Source organism: Lycium barbarum, chromosome 6 (genome assembly GCF_019175385.1).
Source record: "Lycium barbarum isolate Lr01 chromosome 6, ASM1917538v2, whole genome shotgun sequence".
In the NCBI taxonomy this organism is placed as follows: domain Eukaryota; kingdom Viridiplantae; phylum Streptophyta; class Magnoliopsida; order Solanales; family Solanaceae; genus Lycium; species Lycium barbarum.
Genome location: NC_083342.1, coordinates 91053547 through 91070401, shown reverse-complemented (window position 1 = coordinate 91070401; position 16855 = coordinate 91053547). Strand labels below are relative to the sequence as shown.

Here is a 16855-nt window from a genome sequence, read left to right as displayed (position 1 = left end):
TAAAAACAAACTACATTGATTTGGATTTGGTTTTAATAAAATACCGACCCAAACCAAACGACGTACATCCCTACATGTTGTCACTAAAAAGGGTATAATAAATCTTCTTATAAATTGACAAGAAAATGTTTAACCACTTGTACTTTCTGTAAAAGTTACATAGTAGTACTAGTTAGCAAATCCACATCATATCATTGAGATATTAATTACTACTTCCGGCGTTTCAATTTATGTGAACCCATTTTCTAATTAATTCGTGCCAAAAAGAGTCATTTCTTATTATATTTGGAAACAATTTACCTTTATGCACTAATTTATAGTCACACAAAATATTTGATTCATTCAACACCACAAGTTTAAAACTCTTATCTTCTTTCTTTATTTCCGTGTCTAGACAAATAGGTTCATATAAATTGAAACGAAGAAAGTACAATTTTTTGCGCGGAATAACTTTCGTACGAACTGATCTTTAATTGTTTCCCTAAAATCGCTAGTCTTTAATTTTTACCCCCGCTTCTCGTTTAATAAAAATTTGTAGGCCGAAGTACCCTTATCCTGGTCTACGAAATCAGAGAAAATTTGTAGGCCGAAGTACCCTTATCCTGGTCTACGAAATCAGAGATTCTGGATTCGATCCCCAGCATAGTCGGAAAAAAAAATCACAAGGCAAAATTTATACTGGCATAAATTCTTCAGAAATGAAGTTATCAGACATAAGTTGTATAATAACTAATTCGCTCGGCATAATTTTATAGAAACTTTGCCTTGCCTAGCATAAGTTCTGCCATTATCTGAAGTTATACCGAATAAATTAATTCCTACAGAACTTATGCCGGACAAGGCAAAGTTCCTAAAAACTTATGTGTTGCAAAATTAGGTCATAGATAAGGGTAGACCCTTTTTTTTTCAATATCAGGGATATTTTCGACTACTGTTTTTGTTACTTAAAGTGCCGGCAAAAAATAAAGAACAACGATTTGAGGGGTAAAAACTAAAGGACACCCCAAGATAGGGGATTCGTGCGAGTGACCCCAATTACTACTTTACTAGAACAATTTCTGAATCATAATCACTCGATTGACATACCAAAATTAAACAGTAGAACCTATTTCTTTAGAACTATATTTTTGGTATAAATTCAAGCATATTAGAGTAAACCATATTTTAATCCCCATGATTGCCAATTTGTTATTTTTGTCTTCAGATATCAAAATTGTAAAATTATCAAATTGAAGAAATCACAACTATATTTGGTATGAAATCAAGCACAATTAATTAAGTCATATTGTAATCCCACTGATATGCCAATTTGTTAAGAAATTAAATTATTTGGCTTCAGTTACCAAATTGATATCAAAATCAAATCCAAAAATCACACAATTGCATGATAAATACCCCTCTAACTATACTTTTCTAAAGATAAATAAATTATAAAAATTTATAAAAAAAAATTAAAATAACAAGTACCAGAACAATGGAAAATGTCACTTTCTTCTTCCTTCTTTTTACCCTCTCTTTGTCACATTTCGTGGCTTCAAGCCTTGCAAAAAGGCAAGGTGATGTTCTTGGCAAATTCTACAAGGCTAAGCAAAAGAAAGATTCAGGCATTGACAAGAATTATTTTAAGGCAGCCCTTGAGGATGTAGAATTGGACAAAGTTATTCTTCCACAAGAGGGACTTAAAGAAAAAGATTGGATCGAAAAATTGCCTGGACAACCAACAGTGAAGTTCCAACAGTATGGTGGCTATGTTACCGTCAATGAATCTGCTGGTCGTGCCTTATATTATTACTTTACTGAAGCTGAGAATTCCAAGTCATTGCCTTTGCTTCTTTGGCTTAATGGAGGTATATGTAACAATTTTTATTTTATTTTTTTCTGTTTAAAGTGTTTTGCTATATGCTTTTGAGATAAACCTTTTTCATTGACATGTATAGTTTTATTGAATTGCGCGCTTGTGCTTCCGCTAGGATCATATCATCTATTTGTAAATATCACATGAATAAATATCATCGTGTTAAGTTGTTTGAGAAAATATATTCTGAATGAGAAAGTCATTTTCTAGTGTTTGAGTGAAATAAAATATTTTTCACCAAACGAGGGATAGGGGCGGCTCAAGAATATTTGTGGCCTAAAGTGAAACTTCAACAAAAGGCCTAATGTTTTTCATTAAAGAAAAAACTTCATACATAATTTTATTTGAGATTAATTTTTCTAGCCTTTCGAGATGCAAAATTATTACCGTAATAATTTGCTTATAATTGATCTTCTAATAGTTCTTTTTCAATTATAATCTAGCTAATTCAGTTAAGCTCTTTTGTGACATTGTTGACCTTATGTAAGGTTATATTAATTTGAAATTTGAAAAATTTCTTTCCGTTGATTTAAATTTTTTATTGTTCAATGGCACCTCTTGGAGATTGTATTATAGTTTTAATCTTTTCCTCTTTTCCTAAAGCTTTGAATATTCGAATTTCATGCTTTCTAGTTGACATATTTAAATTTTAAGATATAACTAATAAGACGGTGTATACTATGAAGAAAGATATAAAAACAAAACAAATTTTAAATATAAAATAATAATAATAAAAAAACAGATTAATGAAACCTGTTTCGACAAATAGAAAATTTGATATGATTTCAACTGTTTGAATTCTCTTGATGCAACACTAGAACTTGAGAAAAAAGATTTAAAAAAAAAAACTTTTTGCGATGAAAAGCAAGACTTGAAATATCGAGAACTGAGAAAGGCTGGAACATAAAAGTAAAAATGAAGTAAAGGATACGGTAAAAATAATGTGGGCCTTGTAATTATGTTGATTGTGTATAAATAAGGAAAGAGAGTTAATCATCATAAATAAGACGTGGGAGAGATTCCCAAAATACCATTTCATTTCCTAATTTATCTCAACGGACCTGTCATCCCTTCTTTGTACGTTTTTAATTATTTTTTTTAATATTAAACATGTACTTATTAACCAATAGAAATTTTGGGGCCCCATAAAGATGAGGCCTAAAGCAGTTGCTTTACCCTGAACTGGTCTTGTTGAGGGAAAATGACAATGTTATTTCTGTAATTTCATATCGCTCCAACCAACACTTAGATCTTCTTCATTAAAACACTGTAATTTTTTTTTCTTTTTCTGGAAACCTTTCTGCAGGTCCTGGTTGTTCTTCTATTGCATATGGGGCCATGGAGGAACTTGGACCATTTAGAGTTAACAGTGATGGAAAAACATTACACATGAATCATTATGCCTGGAACCTTGGTAACTAAATTTTCGTTTTCCTTTTCTGTGTAACTATTCAATTGATGTTAGAAAACAATTGATAAATTCTCAACTGCGAAAAATAATTTTCTCCTATTGAATTAGCTGCAAATGTGTTGTTCTTGGAGTCTCCTGCTGGAGTAGGATTTTCTTATACAAATACAAGCAGTGACCTCAAAACAAGTGGAGATAGAAGAACTGCTAATGATAATGTAGTATTCTTACTCAATTGGCTAGAGAGATTTCCAGAGTACAAGAACAGAGATTTTTACATTTCTGGTGAGAGCTATGCTGGGCATTATGTACCTCAGTTGGCACATGCAATTCTTCACCATAACAATCTTGCCAACAAGACTCTTATCAATCTAAAAGGAATCATTGTAAGTTCTCTAATTTAATTAGTGAGTTACAGCTGTCAGTGTACATAAGTTAAATCCTACGAATTACAAGTTTCATGCCACTGACCGGTGATTAAAAATTGCAGATTGGGAATGCAGTGATCAATGATTGGACAGATTACATAGGAACTTACGAACACTTGGCTTCTCATGCCCTAATTTCAGATGAAACTTACCTTGACATCCATAAATATTGTTACTCCGATAATACCTACAATAAGCCAAAGTGTTATAGCGCGCTTGAAGTTGTAGACAACAATACCTACAATCTTGATATCTACAACATTTATTATCCCCTTTGCCATGATGGCAATCTCACCGAACACCCTAAAATACCTGCAGTAAGTTGAATAACTCTGCATTTGCACTTATTTTTACAGATATGCAGATTCTATCCCATAAAAAATAGCAAAAACGTGGTATTGAATTAATGTGTTATTTTATGCAGCCATTGGAGTTTGACCCCTGCTCGGACAAATACGTACATGCTTACATGAATAGACGGGATGTTCAAAATGCACTTCATGCCAATGTTACTAATATCGAATATGATTGGGAAGCATGCAGGTAATTAGCACTCAACACATTCCCAAATTAAAAATTGAGATTTCAGATTTTATGGCGTCAATTAGTTACTACAAATTCATTTCCCGATTTTCATTTAGTCTTTAATTTCTCAGGAAACGAGCAAATTTTAACAGATATTGCCAATTGTGTGGATTCCATACTCTATTACTTTGTTTTCTTTTTTGTTACTTCTCAGTATTTCTTTTTTTTTTTGTTTTTTTGTTTTAGCGATCCACTCAGTAACAATTGGACAGACAGCGCGGCCACTGTAATTCCTCTGCTCAAGGAGTCTTTGGCAGAGGGTGTTCGAGTATGGGTTTTTAGGTAATTTTATTCCCCATTGTTCATTATATATTTTTTTTCTTTCTGGGATTTTATATATATTGTATATAGAGGGCTTGATCACAGATATTTAACATATATTTGTACTTGGAAATTAAAATGCAGTGGTGATACAGATGGAAAAGTGCCTGTAACTTCTACAAAGAGATCTATACATGTAATGAACCTTACAGTTGACAAACATTGGCGCTCTTGGCTGTATGGAGGAGAGGTAACCCCCCCGCCCCCCCAAAAAAAAAATTGCTCATCAAACAACTTTTACTCACCACTGTTTCTTACTAATTCTACTGATTTTTTTTTATGTGAAAATAGAGATAAAACTTGATTTTAAATTTATCGATGTTTTAACTTCTGTATCTGTATAAAAAGAACAATTAATGAAAATTAAATTAATTTATATTGTTCGGATATATTGCAGGTTGGAGGATATGTTGAAACATATAAAGGAGGTCTAACATTTGCAACAGTAAGAGGGGCAGGACATGAAGTTCCAAGTTACCAACCTGCTAGAGCCCTTTCCCTTATTTCTCACTTCCTTTCTGGCACACTACCCCCTGGAGATTTTTAGAGGAGCTAATCTAGCAAATCCTTTTGTGTAATTAAGTTATTATTAATAAAATCATCCATGATCCATTGATCTAGCTTATGACATCTCCCTCTCTCTTTATTTTTTATTTTTTGCTTTTCTTTTGGAACCTATTGATTTGTAAATTAAATGTCCACCAGAAAGTATTAGGCCAAACTGCAGCTGAAAAAGCAACATATAAAGTTTAAATTAGTTACAATGTGAAGCAGTAGTGTTTAATTAGTATAAGGTCTTGCATTAGTAAAAATATGAGTAAATAATTAATTACAAAGATATCCTTACTTCAAAAGGTAGAAAAATCATAATAACAATACCCCCTCAATCGATGCGTGAGTACAAGTGAAGATTGTCACGCTTACCACAGCCAACCCGACGTCAAATGGCAAATGGCAACTGGCATAGTCAAAATTGAACTCAATTATCAAACTGAAAGTACTCACGAGGTAAAAAAGAATACTAGAATCAAGAGTGTTGCAGTGTGAAGTAATCAAAGCAAATCTTGGCCAACTATAAAACTACAAAGATATAAACCATTAGGATAAGAAGATGCATCAGTACATAGGAGAACTGAGAAGAATTAAAGTAAGAAGTAAAACAAGTTTGCAATCCAGAAGGAGAGTTCTTTCAAGCTTGTTTTAATTGATAGAAAACTAGTCATTTTCAATTACTTTGCATATGCCAGTTACATTTTCAAGAAATTTCATCGAGTATCCTTATTAAAGGTTGGTGTTTAACTTTGGGACCCAACATTTTTACTTAGGAGGTTCAAAATATAAAAAATAAACACACGAAGAAGCTAAAGGAGGTTCAACAACTATTATATATACATAAAAAATAGTTTTAACCATGTATAAACAATGTAACTTTCCACCGAAAGGGGGTTCATCGAACCCCCCGGGCTCTACCAGGCTCCCATTTGAAAAAAGTTTAGTTGACATCCGCTAGTACTTATTCTCCTCTCATCCTCCTCCAGCTTCTTCTTCTCATTCTCCTTCTTTCATTTTTCTTCTTTATCTTCTTCATGCGTGTTGTATAAAATCGAAGACATATTGCTTATACTTGATTGATTTGGATTCATTTGGTTAAAAACTTGAAAAATAGTATTGTTGGGCTTGATTGCTGAAGAAGATAAAATGGGTCTAAAATTGTTAAAGATTTTAGCTAAATCTCAATTGTTAGGATTGATATTAGAATGTTGATTATTTTGAAAGCAAAAGCAAGTTGGTGAATTATTTTTTTTAGAAACTTCTGGTCGTGATCTGTTTGGAATTGTGAACAATTTGTTTCTAATTTACGATACAATTGGTACTAAAGTCCTAAAGATCCAATAGGACTTGCGGCAAGCCCACCTATCAAAAACTTCAGGTGATTGGTCAGAATATATTCCCAAGTTATGACACATATGTACTAAACTCCTAGTAATTCACTACGACTTGTGGCACGTCCATCCATTAGAACCTTGTGATGATCCGTCACGAATTGTCGCAAGGCAAGTGTTTTGGCAATACAACAGGAATTGAACTCTGACTCTTGATCTGAAAATTAATTTTGCTCAACTTATTTAGCACAAGGTCAAAAGTTATACGTACAGCAGAGTGGAATAGTTCTAATTGTGTAAAGCACCCTTATATTTCAACAAGTTGTGCTAAAGATGGCTACCTTTGTGTAAGCTTGCAAATAACATGGATATTATTAATGGACCTCAACTTAAGAGGCTGCTGTCAACGAAAAAGATAAAGTGCACAGATAACCAATTTGAAGAAATTGCTCGTTTTGTTCTTTACGGGTCTTTAGTTTTTGCCCTTCAAATGTATTGTTCTTTACTTATTATTTTTGCCCTTTAGCAATTGAATTTACTCCTAGCAGTCATAAGTTCTTTAAGGACACGAGGACATAACTTGTGGAATATTATGATGCGAAATATAAATTTATGCCCCGCAAAAAAATTATTTGTTATGAGAGGCAAAAATTAAAGACCAACACAAAATAGGGGCATAAGTGCCAATGACCCAACCAATTTCGGGAGTACTATTTAAACTATAATTACAGTGTATAAGAAATTATAAATTTAAGCACTTCAAAACCAACTTTAGGTATACGCAATCCGAGCAGCAAAAATGCGCATCTAAAGTTTTGACGATAAATTGATGACATTTTTTTAAGTTAGTTTGCCAAGGTCAAACTTCCGACATTTTAGGCTGCAGTTTGGCTTGCCAAGATAGAACTTTTGATATTTTATTTGAAGTTTAGCTTGCGAAGGCCAAACTTCAGACAATCGTGCCTAAAGTTCAACCTTGCACTACTTGAAATTTTGGACATGTATGTTCCAAACTTAAAGTAATAACTTTTAAAGTTTGAACGATTAATTTTCATCCATGCTAATATTTTCAAAATTAGTCCACTTGATTTAGACTCGATTTTTTATTCAAAATTCAAACGGAAAAGGGCCAACTATATTCCTATACTATCGAAAAAGGGTCAAATATACCCCTCGTTATATTTTGGGTTCAAATATCCCCTACCGTTATACTTTAGCTACAAATATATCCTCTGTTTACCCCGAATTTGGATAATCAATTAAATTTGTGGGTGAGGTATAGGATATGTGGTTATGCCTTGAATCCCTTTGATAGAGAAAAGAAATGTATGAATGTATTATAAAGAAGCAACTAATAATTGGTGGTTTGTTATGGATGCGAGTGTTTGCTAATATATATGTGTTATTTGATTGAAGAAATGTAATAGAGGTGGACACAATGAATTCGTATTGCACACGATAATGAGAGAGATTTGCATATATTTCTAATACAAAAGAGTGTTCTTGATGTTAAGGAGCCAACTCTTTAAGAGGGGGACAATGCCCCTTATTTATAGTAGTGCCCCATAGACTTCATACAACATGAACAATAAAATAACAATAAAAAAAACTCTGAGTTGGATTAGGTTGGCCGTACGGTCTGACACCTGTATGATTGGCAGTTGAGCATGGCAGGACGTTATCGACGCGTGGCAATCGCCCAACGGATCTCCCGGACCAACGGCCACGAACAAACGGACTAACGGCAACAACCACCTCGACCGTGAAGGAAACCGGACCAAATGATGCCCTGACCTTGCCCCGGTTCGGGCATTCCTCCAGTCCAGGACGAAAATCCTTATGCACGTTCTTGTCCCTTTCTTCCCTCAGTTCCGAGTCTCCCTGGTTCAACGCATATCCGGTTTTTACCGTATATAGATAGTCCCCACACTTCTCGGACCGTAGATTTATCGAAGTAACGAGCAGTGGATAAATCAATAAACTGGTGACCCCGTTTGCCCGTTGCTATCCTTTCGTTTTTGGCAAGAACAGTTGCGTCACGTCCCATTTTCTTCAGCCACGTGTCTAATTTCGGATGGTCAACTCTGACAACCGCCGTAACGCATGTCGCTTCAGGTCACTCCTCATTAATTATGGGGCACGTGGCTCCCCCTGATTGGCCGGCATCGGAAACCGTTCCATTCCCATGCCTATATAAGGCTCTTTACCTCTTCATTCTAACATATTTACGATCCATTCCTCTCCATTTTCACTCTTTACTGCACTTCTTCATCTCCACCATATATAGTTATCCTTCATAGCAAGTCTGTTGTTGATTCATCGCTTACACCACGTAAAAAGAAGCAACCTTGTTACTATCTTCGCTAACTGCTCTTGTTCAAGTGTCGCTGCTTCTTACTCTGTCATTTCTTGAATCGCCTATTCCCTTACTCTTTTTTAACTTCCTTTCTGAATCCACTCAACTTCTTCTTTCCATATTTTCAAAAAAGTCTGAAACCACTTCCCATGATATTCCCTCGGTTTCATCTCAAGAAACCGACCCTGCATCTCCAATTAAAGCAAAGAGCACCTTCGAGCCCACTGCCTCGGACATTATACCGGCCAAGCCTAACTTCAACAAAGATCTCGAGGTCAAAAAGCCTTCTTCGGTATCCGATAGGGGGTTCGATGTGAGGCGATATCCCTCATCCATCACTGAGGAAAAGCTCGACTTAGTCCGGGCTGATTGCGGGTGGGACACCCGTTCGGTCCAAGTTTTTTCCCCCGGGCCAAATGAATCAGTCTCCGACCACCGGGAAGGATTTTTATACGTGTACACTTATCCTTTCACTCTTAAGCTCGACCCTCCGATTGATCCGATTATCTTGGACATGTGCCGGACCTACGACGTGACCTTGGCACAGATTGGTCCGATCGTTTGGAGGGTCGTGGCATGCCTCCGGTTGTTGGCCAACAATGTCGGGAAGGAGCTCACGCTGGCCCACTTAATACGCTTATATTCCCCGAGGGTGTTCCGGGGTGGCGTAATAAAACTCGCCAAGCGCAGCCGGAATCCATTTTTCTCGAAAATGGACGAGGATAGAGACAAGGGCTGGTTGGAGCGATATGTCCGGGTGAGGACCTCGGACATCATTCTGGATAGTCACATGCCTTTTCCGGAAGCGTGGAACAACAAACGTAAGCCTCAACTCTAAGTAATTGCCTTTGTATGTTTTGTCAAACCTCGATCCCACTTTCTCACCGCTTTTCTTGTTTATATTTAGCCAATGGATGGATTCCTCCGGTCATCCGGAACCTGAACGAATGGGTTACCGTACTCCATAGCCAGCATGCCCACGATAACCGGACGTGGGGCCACCTGTCACGTGGCCGATGGGTCACCCAGAACCATGGTAGTATTTTGCTTCTTCCTGTGTTCACTGCGCCTTCTACTATCCGTATTCATTGTGCCTTTGACTTTCAGGTTTACCCAAAGGCTCGGTGGATCCCAGGCCGGAGTCGGCAGCCGAACCCACAACTTCGGCACACGAGTTTGATTCAGCAGGTGCATCTCGCATCCTTGCCGCTGCCGCTGCTGCCAAAAGAAAAAAGCCCTCCGACAAAGGGCAGAAGTTGAAAAAGAGGGCGAGGAGCGTCACTCGGACCCTACAGGACGAAGCACAGCCCGATATCATTATACGCAGAGTCGATGCCGATCCTTCCGTGGCTCCGATCCCGGAGGAGGCTATCGCCGTTCCACCCCTTCCTTCTACCGGTGAAGGACTTTTGGTTCCGGCGCCACACATAGGTGCGGAAGAAATTCTTTCCCCGGCTTCTCTAAGGTCGATTGATTTCGTCGACATTTCAGGTGAGGCTTCCTCCGAAGAGACCCCCCTACAAAGGGCAAGTAGATTTGGGGTGGCGGCTGTTGCCGAAGCTGATCAAAGAACAGAGTCGGCCCCCGAGAGCGAAGTCCCACCGATCACCGGCCCGTTGCCCGATTACGAGACTGCTGCAACTACGGAGTCCTCTGTCTTTGCTGAAGCTGCTGAGGTCGCTCCAAGTTTTCCAACTCCGGCTCCGAGGGTATGCATGCGGGTAATCGGGTAAGATTTTTAGCCGTCCTTGCATAACTTCACTGAGAATTTTAGCCTTGTTTTGTTCTAGTTTTTAACTTGCTTCATTTACAGAGTGTGGTGCTCGTCAACGAAGCCTTCATCCGCGCCCAACAAGAGATGGACGATCTTAAGGGCCAACTGGATGCCCAGGGCCGGGAAACGGAGAAATATCTGCACCTTCTTCAGGAGAAGGAGAAGGAGTTGAACCGGGCGGTCGCTCTTTCCAACCTCCGACCCGAGCTTGACGCAGCTAAGGCTGAAAACCGTCAGGTAAAGAGTGAGTTGGCCGCAATGGCCGAATACAATCGGAGTCTCGAAGCTGACAAGATCGGCCTTAGCCGGGATAACGCTCAAATTTCCTCGAGGCTTGGTGAGCTCGAAACCACCTTCTCCAAACTCCGGGGGGAGCTGGATTTAGTGAAGTCGGATGCTGTGAGCTTGGCCGAGAGGAATCGGTTACTCGAATCTGAGAGTGCCCGATACCAAGAGCGTGCGAGGGTGTTCGAGGAGAAGGCGGAGAGGAGGGCCCAGATGTGTGATGATCTAAAAAACGAGCTTAAGGAGACGGCCGATGCAAATGACACTCTCCAGGCCGAGCTTCAATCGGCCATCCAAATGCAGAATGGTCTTGGAGAGGCTCGGGATGCTCTAGCGGCGAAGCTAGCCCAGGCCGAGGCTGATTTGGACGAAGCTTTGAAAAGCGTGGAGGTCGCCGAGGCTCATGCCACTATTGCTGCCGAGTACGAGAAATGAAAGTCTCGGAGGATCACCCTTGAGCAGGCCGAGCATGGCTTTACGGACCTTTCCGCCCTTATCCTCGAGGCTAGAAGAATCGAGGAAGAGGCCAAGGGTGCCCTCGGGGATGGCTCCGATGACTCCGAGCGGATAGTGTCTGAATACTCTGGCTCCAGCCATTCCAGATAGATTTAGGGCCTGCATTTAGCTTTTTTTTTTTTTTTTGCCCTTGTAAGGGTCTCTGATGTAAAATCCTTTATATAAATAGAACATGAGTTTTTCTTGACTCTTTTCTTTGAATGACTGTTTGTTATGACCTTCGCCCGAATTGTCGGTTCGTTTAACTAGTCGTTACTTCTGACTATGCCTGAATATCGGCTTTTCACTTCATCCGGCTCGTTTTGTCCGAGAATTTCGTTGATGTTTTGCCCATGGGACTTACTTTATGCTTTGTGAATTCGGACGTCTCAGAATCATGACGGGAATTTTTAGGGCCGGAATTTTTTGGGTATTTTCATCTTTTAGGGCCGGTATTTTTCGGCATCTTTTAGGGCCGGTATTTTTCGAACACCTGAATCTCAGCCTTAGCTAGATTTTGATGAGAAAGTCCCCATTCGTGGGATTAATGACTTTGGCTTAGTTCGTTATGACCTTGTTGCCCTTGTCGAATTTCGACCGTAGTGCTCGATATAGGGTGTATGAATGAAATTAGTGCCGAAATACGGCGGTTATCACCGGGGTGAACTGTTTTAACAGGGAGACATCCGAGATATCGTTTATCCAAGCTTTCGATAATTTTTGCATTGCAAGTGTTTGTGTACATGAGAATGAATTTTTCCCTTCCGCTTTTGCCGTAGCAAATACTAAATGGACACGATTCATTCTGATCGTTTGGTCCTTACATCAGAATCTAATGCAGAAGATTCGGTTCTCGGCTTTGCCGTAGCAAATGTTATGCGGACACGATTCATTTTGATCGTTTGGTCCTTACATCGGAACCTAACATTTTCGGTCCGGTTTTGTTTGTTGAGGGCGGCCTCTAGTTTCGGCTAACCGGGGCAAACTCCGGAGTGGGTGTGATAGTCCCCTAGCTCTTAGCCGAGCTGCAAAATCGGGTGAGTGCTATTAAGTCCCTATTCTTTAGGCGTGACCCCGAGAATCCGGACGTTTGTCCTTTATCTTTGTCAAGTAACACGTTGTACTTGTTGCCTCATTAAAAACCTTGTCGGAAAACCCATTTTGGGACAAAACCGCACTAAGGAAAATAGTGCAACACGTGTTTTCAGAATTAGGTTCTTTTCTTTGCCCGGTACTCGGTTTCCTGCAAAAAAAAAGGGTCAAAATAGAAGAACATGGGGAGTTCATACCTCAGCAGTAGTATCTTTTCAGATGAACCACATTCCAATTATTGCGCAACCGCTGCCCGTCCATGGACTCCAGCTGGTATGATCCTTTACCCGTTGCCTCGGTTATCTTGTACGGTCCTTCCCAGTTCGGACCCAGTTTTCCTTCGTTGGGATTCTTGGTGTTCAATGTCACTTTTTGAAGCACCAAGTCCCCAACTTGGAAATGACGAAAATTGGTTCTCCGATTGTAATACCTTTCCAACCTCTGTTTCTGGGCTGCAATACGGACCAACGCGTTTTCGCGAAGTTCATCCGTGAGGTCGAGTCTTACGGTCATGGCCTCCTCGTTTGACTCCTTGGTTGTATATCGGAATCGGAGGGTCGGTTCACCAACTTCTACGGGAATAAGGGCTTCATCCCCATAGACCAACGAGAAAGGAGTTTCCCCCATGCTTAATTTCGATGTGGTTCTGTGCATAACACCTCCGGTAATATTTCTCTCCAATGATACTTCGATGCTTCAAGTCTTTTCCTCAGATTTTGGGTTATTGTCTTGTTCGTGGATTCCGCCTGTCCGTTTGCACACGGGTGATACGGAGTTGATACAATTTTCTTGATCTTCAACCCTTCGAGGAAATTGTTGACTTTGCCGCCCACGAACTGGGGCCCGTTATCGCAAGTTATCTCAGCAGGGATGCCGAAGCGACAGATGATGTGGTCCCATATGAAGTCAATGACTTCCTTCTCTCTGATTTTTTTCAAAGGCCTGCGCTTCAACCCACTTAGAGAAATAATCAGTCATAAACAAAATGAAACGGGCTTTACGTGGTGCCCATGGCAATGGGCCGACAATGTCCATTCCCCACTTCATGAAAGGCCAAGGTGAAACCACCGAATGCAGCAATTCCCCGGGCTGGTGAATCATCGGAGCATGTCTCTGACACCCGTCACATTTTCGGAATAAATGTTTCGAGTCTTCGTCCATCCGGTTCCAGTAATAACTGACCCTGATGATTTTTCGGACCAGAGCTTCAGCACCGGAGTGGTTGCCACAGGTTGCTTCGTGCACCTCTCTCAACACATACTCCGTTTCTCCGGGACCCAAACACTTAGCCAGGGGGTCGAAGAAGGATCGTCGATACAATTGGCCGTCTACCAAGCAGAAACGCGCAGCTTTGGTCCTTAACGACCGTGATTCTTTTGGGTCATTCGGGAGCTTTCCATCACGCAAGTAGTCGATGTACTTGTTGCGCCAATCCCAAGTCAAACCCATTGTGTTTATCTCGGCATGCCCGTTTTCTATTGCCGTGTTCAACAAGTGCACCGTAGTCCCGGGGTTGATTTCTTCCCCTTCAACCGAGGATCCCAAATTTGCCAATGCATCGGCTTCGCTGTTCTGTTCCCTCGGTATATGATGCATGGTCCATTCTTTAAATCGATGTAGTATCACTTGGATTCTTTCAAGATACCTCTGCATCCGTTCGTCCTTGACCTCGAACACGCCGTTCACCTGGTTCACGACCAAGAGCGAATCGCACTTTGCCTTGATTATTTCGGCCCCCATACTTCGGGCCAATTCCAAACCTACAATCATAGCCTCACACTCGGCTTGATTGTTAGTCAATTTAGCAGTTCTAATAGACTGTCGGACGGCATCCCCGGCCGGGGTTCTAAGGACGATCCCTAGCCCGGAGCCTTTGAGGTTTGAGGCTCCGACCGTATGCAGCGACCAAATACCCGAGGCTTTTCCCGAGGTCAGCAGAAGCTCTTTCTCGACCTCGGGGACCATAGCCGGGGTAAAATCTGCCACAAAATCGACCAAGATCTGGGACTTGATGGTCGTTCGAGGTTTGTACTCGATATCATATCCGCTAATCTCGACGGACCATTTAGTTAGTCTACCCGATAATTCCGGTTTATGCATGATGTTTTTCAGGGGGTAAGTAGTTACTACACATATTGGGTGGCATTGAAAGTAGGGCTTGAGCTTCCTAGAAGCACTTACTAATGCCAACGCCAATATTTCTAAATGGGGATAACGGGTCTCCGCATCCCCCAAAGTTCTACTTACATAATAGATAGGGAATTGCGTACCTGATTCTTCTCGGACCAAAACGCCACTTACCGCCACCTCAGAGACAGCGAGGTAGAAAAAAAGCGGCTCGTCCACCTTTGGCGTATGCAACAGCGGGGGACTAGACAAGTACCTCTTCAATTCTTGCAAAGCTCTTTGGCACTCCGGTGTCCAAACGAAGTCATTCTTCTTCCTTAGTAAGGAGAAGAAACGGTGACTCTTGTCCGAGGACCTCGATATGAAACGACTCAACGCCGCTATCCTTCCGGTGAGACTCTGTACCCCCTTCACATTATTCACCACCTCGATATCTTCGATGGCCTTGATCTTGTCCGGGTTGATTTCGATCCCCCGGTTTGACACCATGAAACCCCAAAATTTGCCGGACCTTACCCCGAAGGCACATTTTTCCGGGTTGAGCTTCATGTTGTACCTGCGGAGTACGTCGAACGTTTCCTGCAAATGTTTTAAATGGTCCTCTGTTTCCAGGGACTTGACCACCATGTCGTCAATGTAAACCTCTATTGTTTTCCCTATTTGTTCTTCGAACATCTCATTAACTAGGCGTTGATAAGTTGCACCGGCGTTTTTTAATCTGAAAGGCATAACATTATAACAGTAAGTCCCATACCGGGTAATGAAGGATGTTTTCTCTTGATCCTCCGGGTGCTTGCATCGATCATTCTATCGATGTGAGGCAACGGGAATGAATCCTTCGGGCATGCTTTATTTAAATCCTTGTAATCAACACACATTCGAAATTTATTACCTTTTTTGGGCACCACTACCACGTTAGCTAGCCAGTCCGGGTACTTTACCTCTCGGATAGAACCTATTTTTAAAAGCTTTGTTACCTCGTCTTTTACGAAGGCGTGTTTTGCTTCCGCCATGGGCCTTCTCTTCTGCTTTACCGGGGGAAACTTCCCGTCTAAGCTAAGCTTGTGAGCTGCTACTTTCGGTGATAACCTGTCATATCTATATGGGACCATGCGAAGCAATCTGCGTTAGCTCGAAGAAATTCAATTAACTTGTTCCTGAGCCCCGGGGTTAACCCCGTGCCCAGGTATACCTTTCTGTCCGGTAGATACTCGAACAAGATGATCTGCTCCAACTCCTCTACTGTTGACTTGGTTGCGTTCGAGTCATCCGGCATGACGAATGATTTGGCACACCGACTTCGCATCCCGGGTTCAACCCTGTATGCTGTGATTGCTTTTTGGTGTACGTTTCCCCGGTTGAGTCCTTCTCCTTTTGATCCGATTTTTCGGGCTGAGGCGTCGTTTCCTCGACCGCGAACATCTCCCTTGTAGCGGGCTGTTCGCCTCGGATGGTTATTATCCCCTCCGATGTCGGGAATTTCAGCAACTGATGCAATGTCGATGGCACGGTCCTCATGCTATGTATCCAGGGTCTGCCCAGTAATGCGTTATACTTCATGTCCCCTTCGATCACATAGAACACCATTTGCTGGATAGTGCCATTGATGTTAACCGACAGTGATATCTCCCTCTTTGTGGTTTCGCTCGCCATATTGAACCCGCTGAGTACCCGGGCTACCGGTACGATCTGATCGAGCAGCCCTAGCTGTTCGACCACTCTCCATCGAATGATGTTGGCTGAGCTACCTGGGTCAATCAAAATACGTTTAATCTGAGTTTTAAGGATAAGAATAGAAATTACCAATGCATCATTGTGCGGTTGAATAATGCCTTCTGCATCCTTATTGCTGAAAGAGATGGAAACCTCGGGTAAATAATCCCGGATGCGCTTGTCGCGAACAATAGAAACCTTGGCCCGTTTCATCACCGGCCCTCGAGGGGCATCGGTGCCCCCAACTATCATGTTGATTACATGCTGGGGTTCTACTGGCTCGGCCCTTCGATGAGCCTCCCTTTCCTTGTAGTGATTTTTGGCTCGTTCACTCAGCAATTCTCGGAGATGACCATTCTTTAGTAACCGGGCTACCTCCTCTCTTAGCTGCCGACAATCCTCGGTTCTGTGACCATGGGTTCCATGGTATTCACACACCATGATCGGGTCCCGTTGGCCTGGGTCCGACCTTAGAGGTCTCGGCCATCTTACATCCGGGACATGGCCAATGGCCGAGACGAGGCCCGAGGTGT

At 41.2% G+C, this 16855-nt stretch overlaps 1 protein-coding gene across 1 annotated transcript; it reads left to right on the top strand.

Moving 5' to 3' along the window:
- Positions 1 to 1374: 1374 nt before the first annotated feature.
- Positions 1375 to 5271, top strand: LOC132644805 (serine carboxypeptidase-like 40). The gene is made up of 8 exons (XM_060361418.1): positions 1375 to 1847; positions 3162 to 3269; positions 3375 to 3649; positions 3754 to 4008; positions 4116 to 4234; positions 4463 to 4558; positions 4682 to 4787; positions 4995 to 5271. Exons 1-8 carry the CDS (start codon positions 1475 to 1477, stop codon positions 5142 to 5144), a joined length of 1482 nt encoding a protein of 493 aa, XP_060217401.1. The 5' UTR covers positions 1375 to 1474; the 3' UTR covers positions 5145 to 5271.
- The last annotated feature ends 11584 nt before the right edge of the window (positions 5272 to 16855 follow it).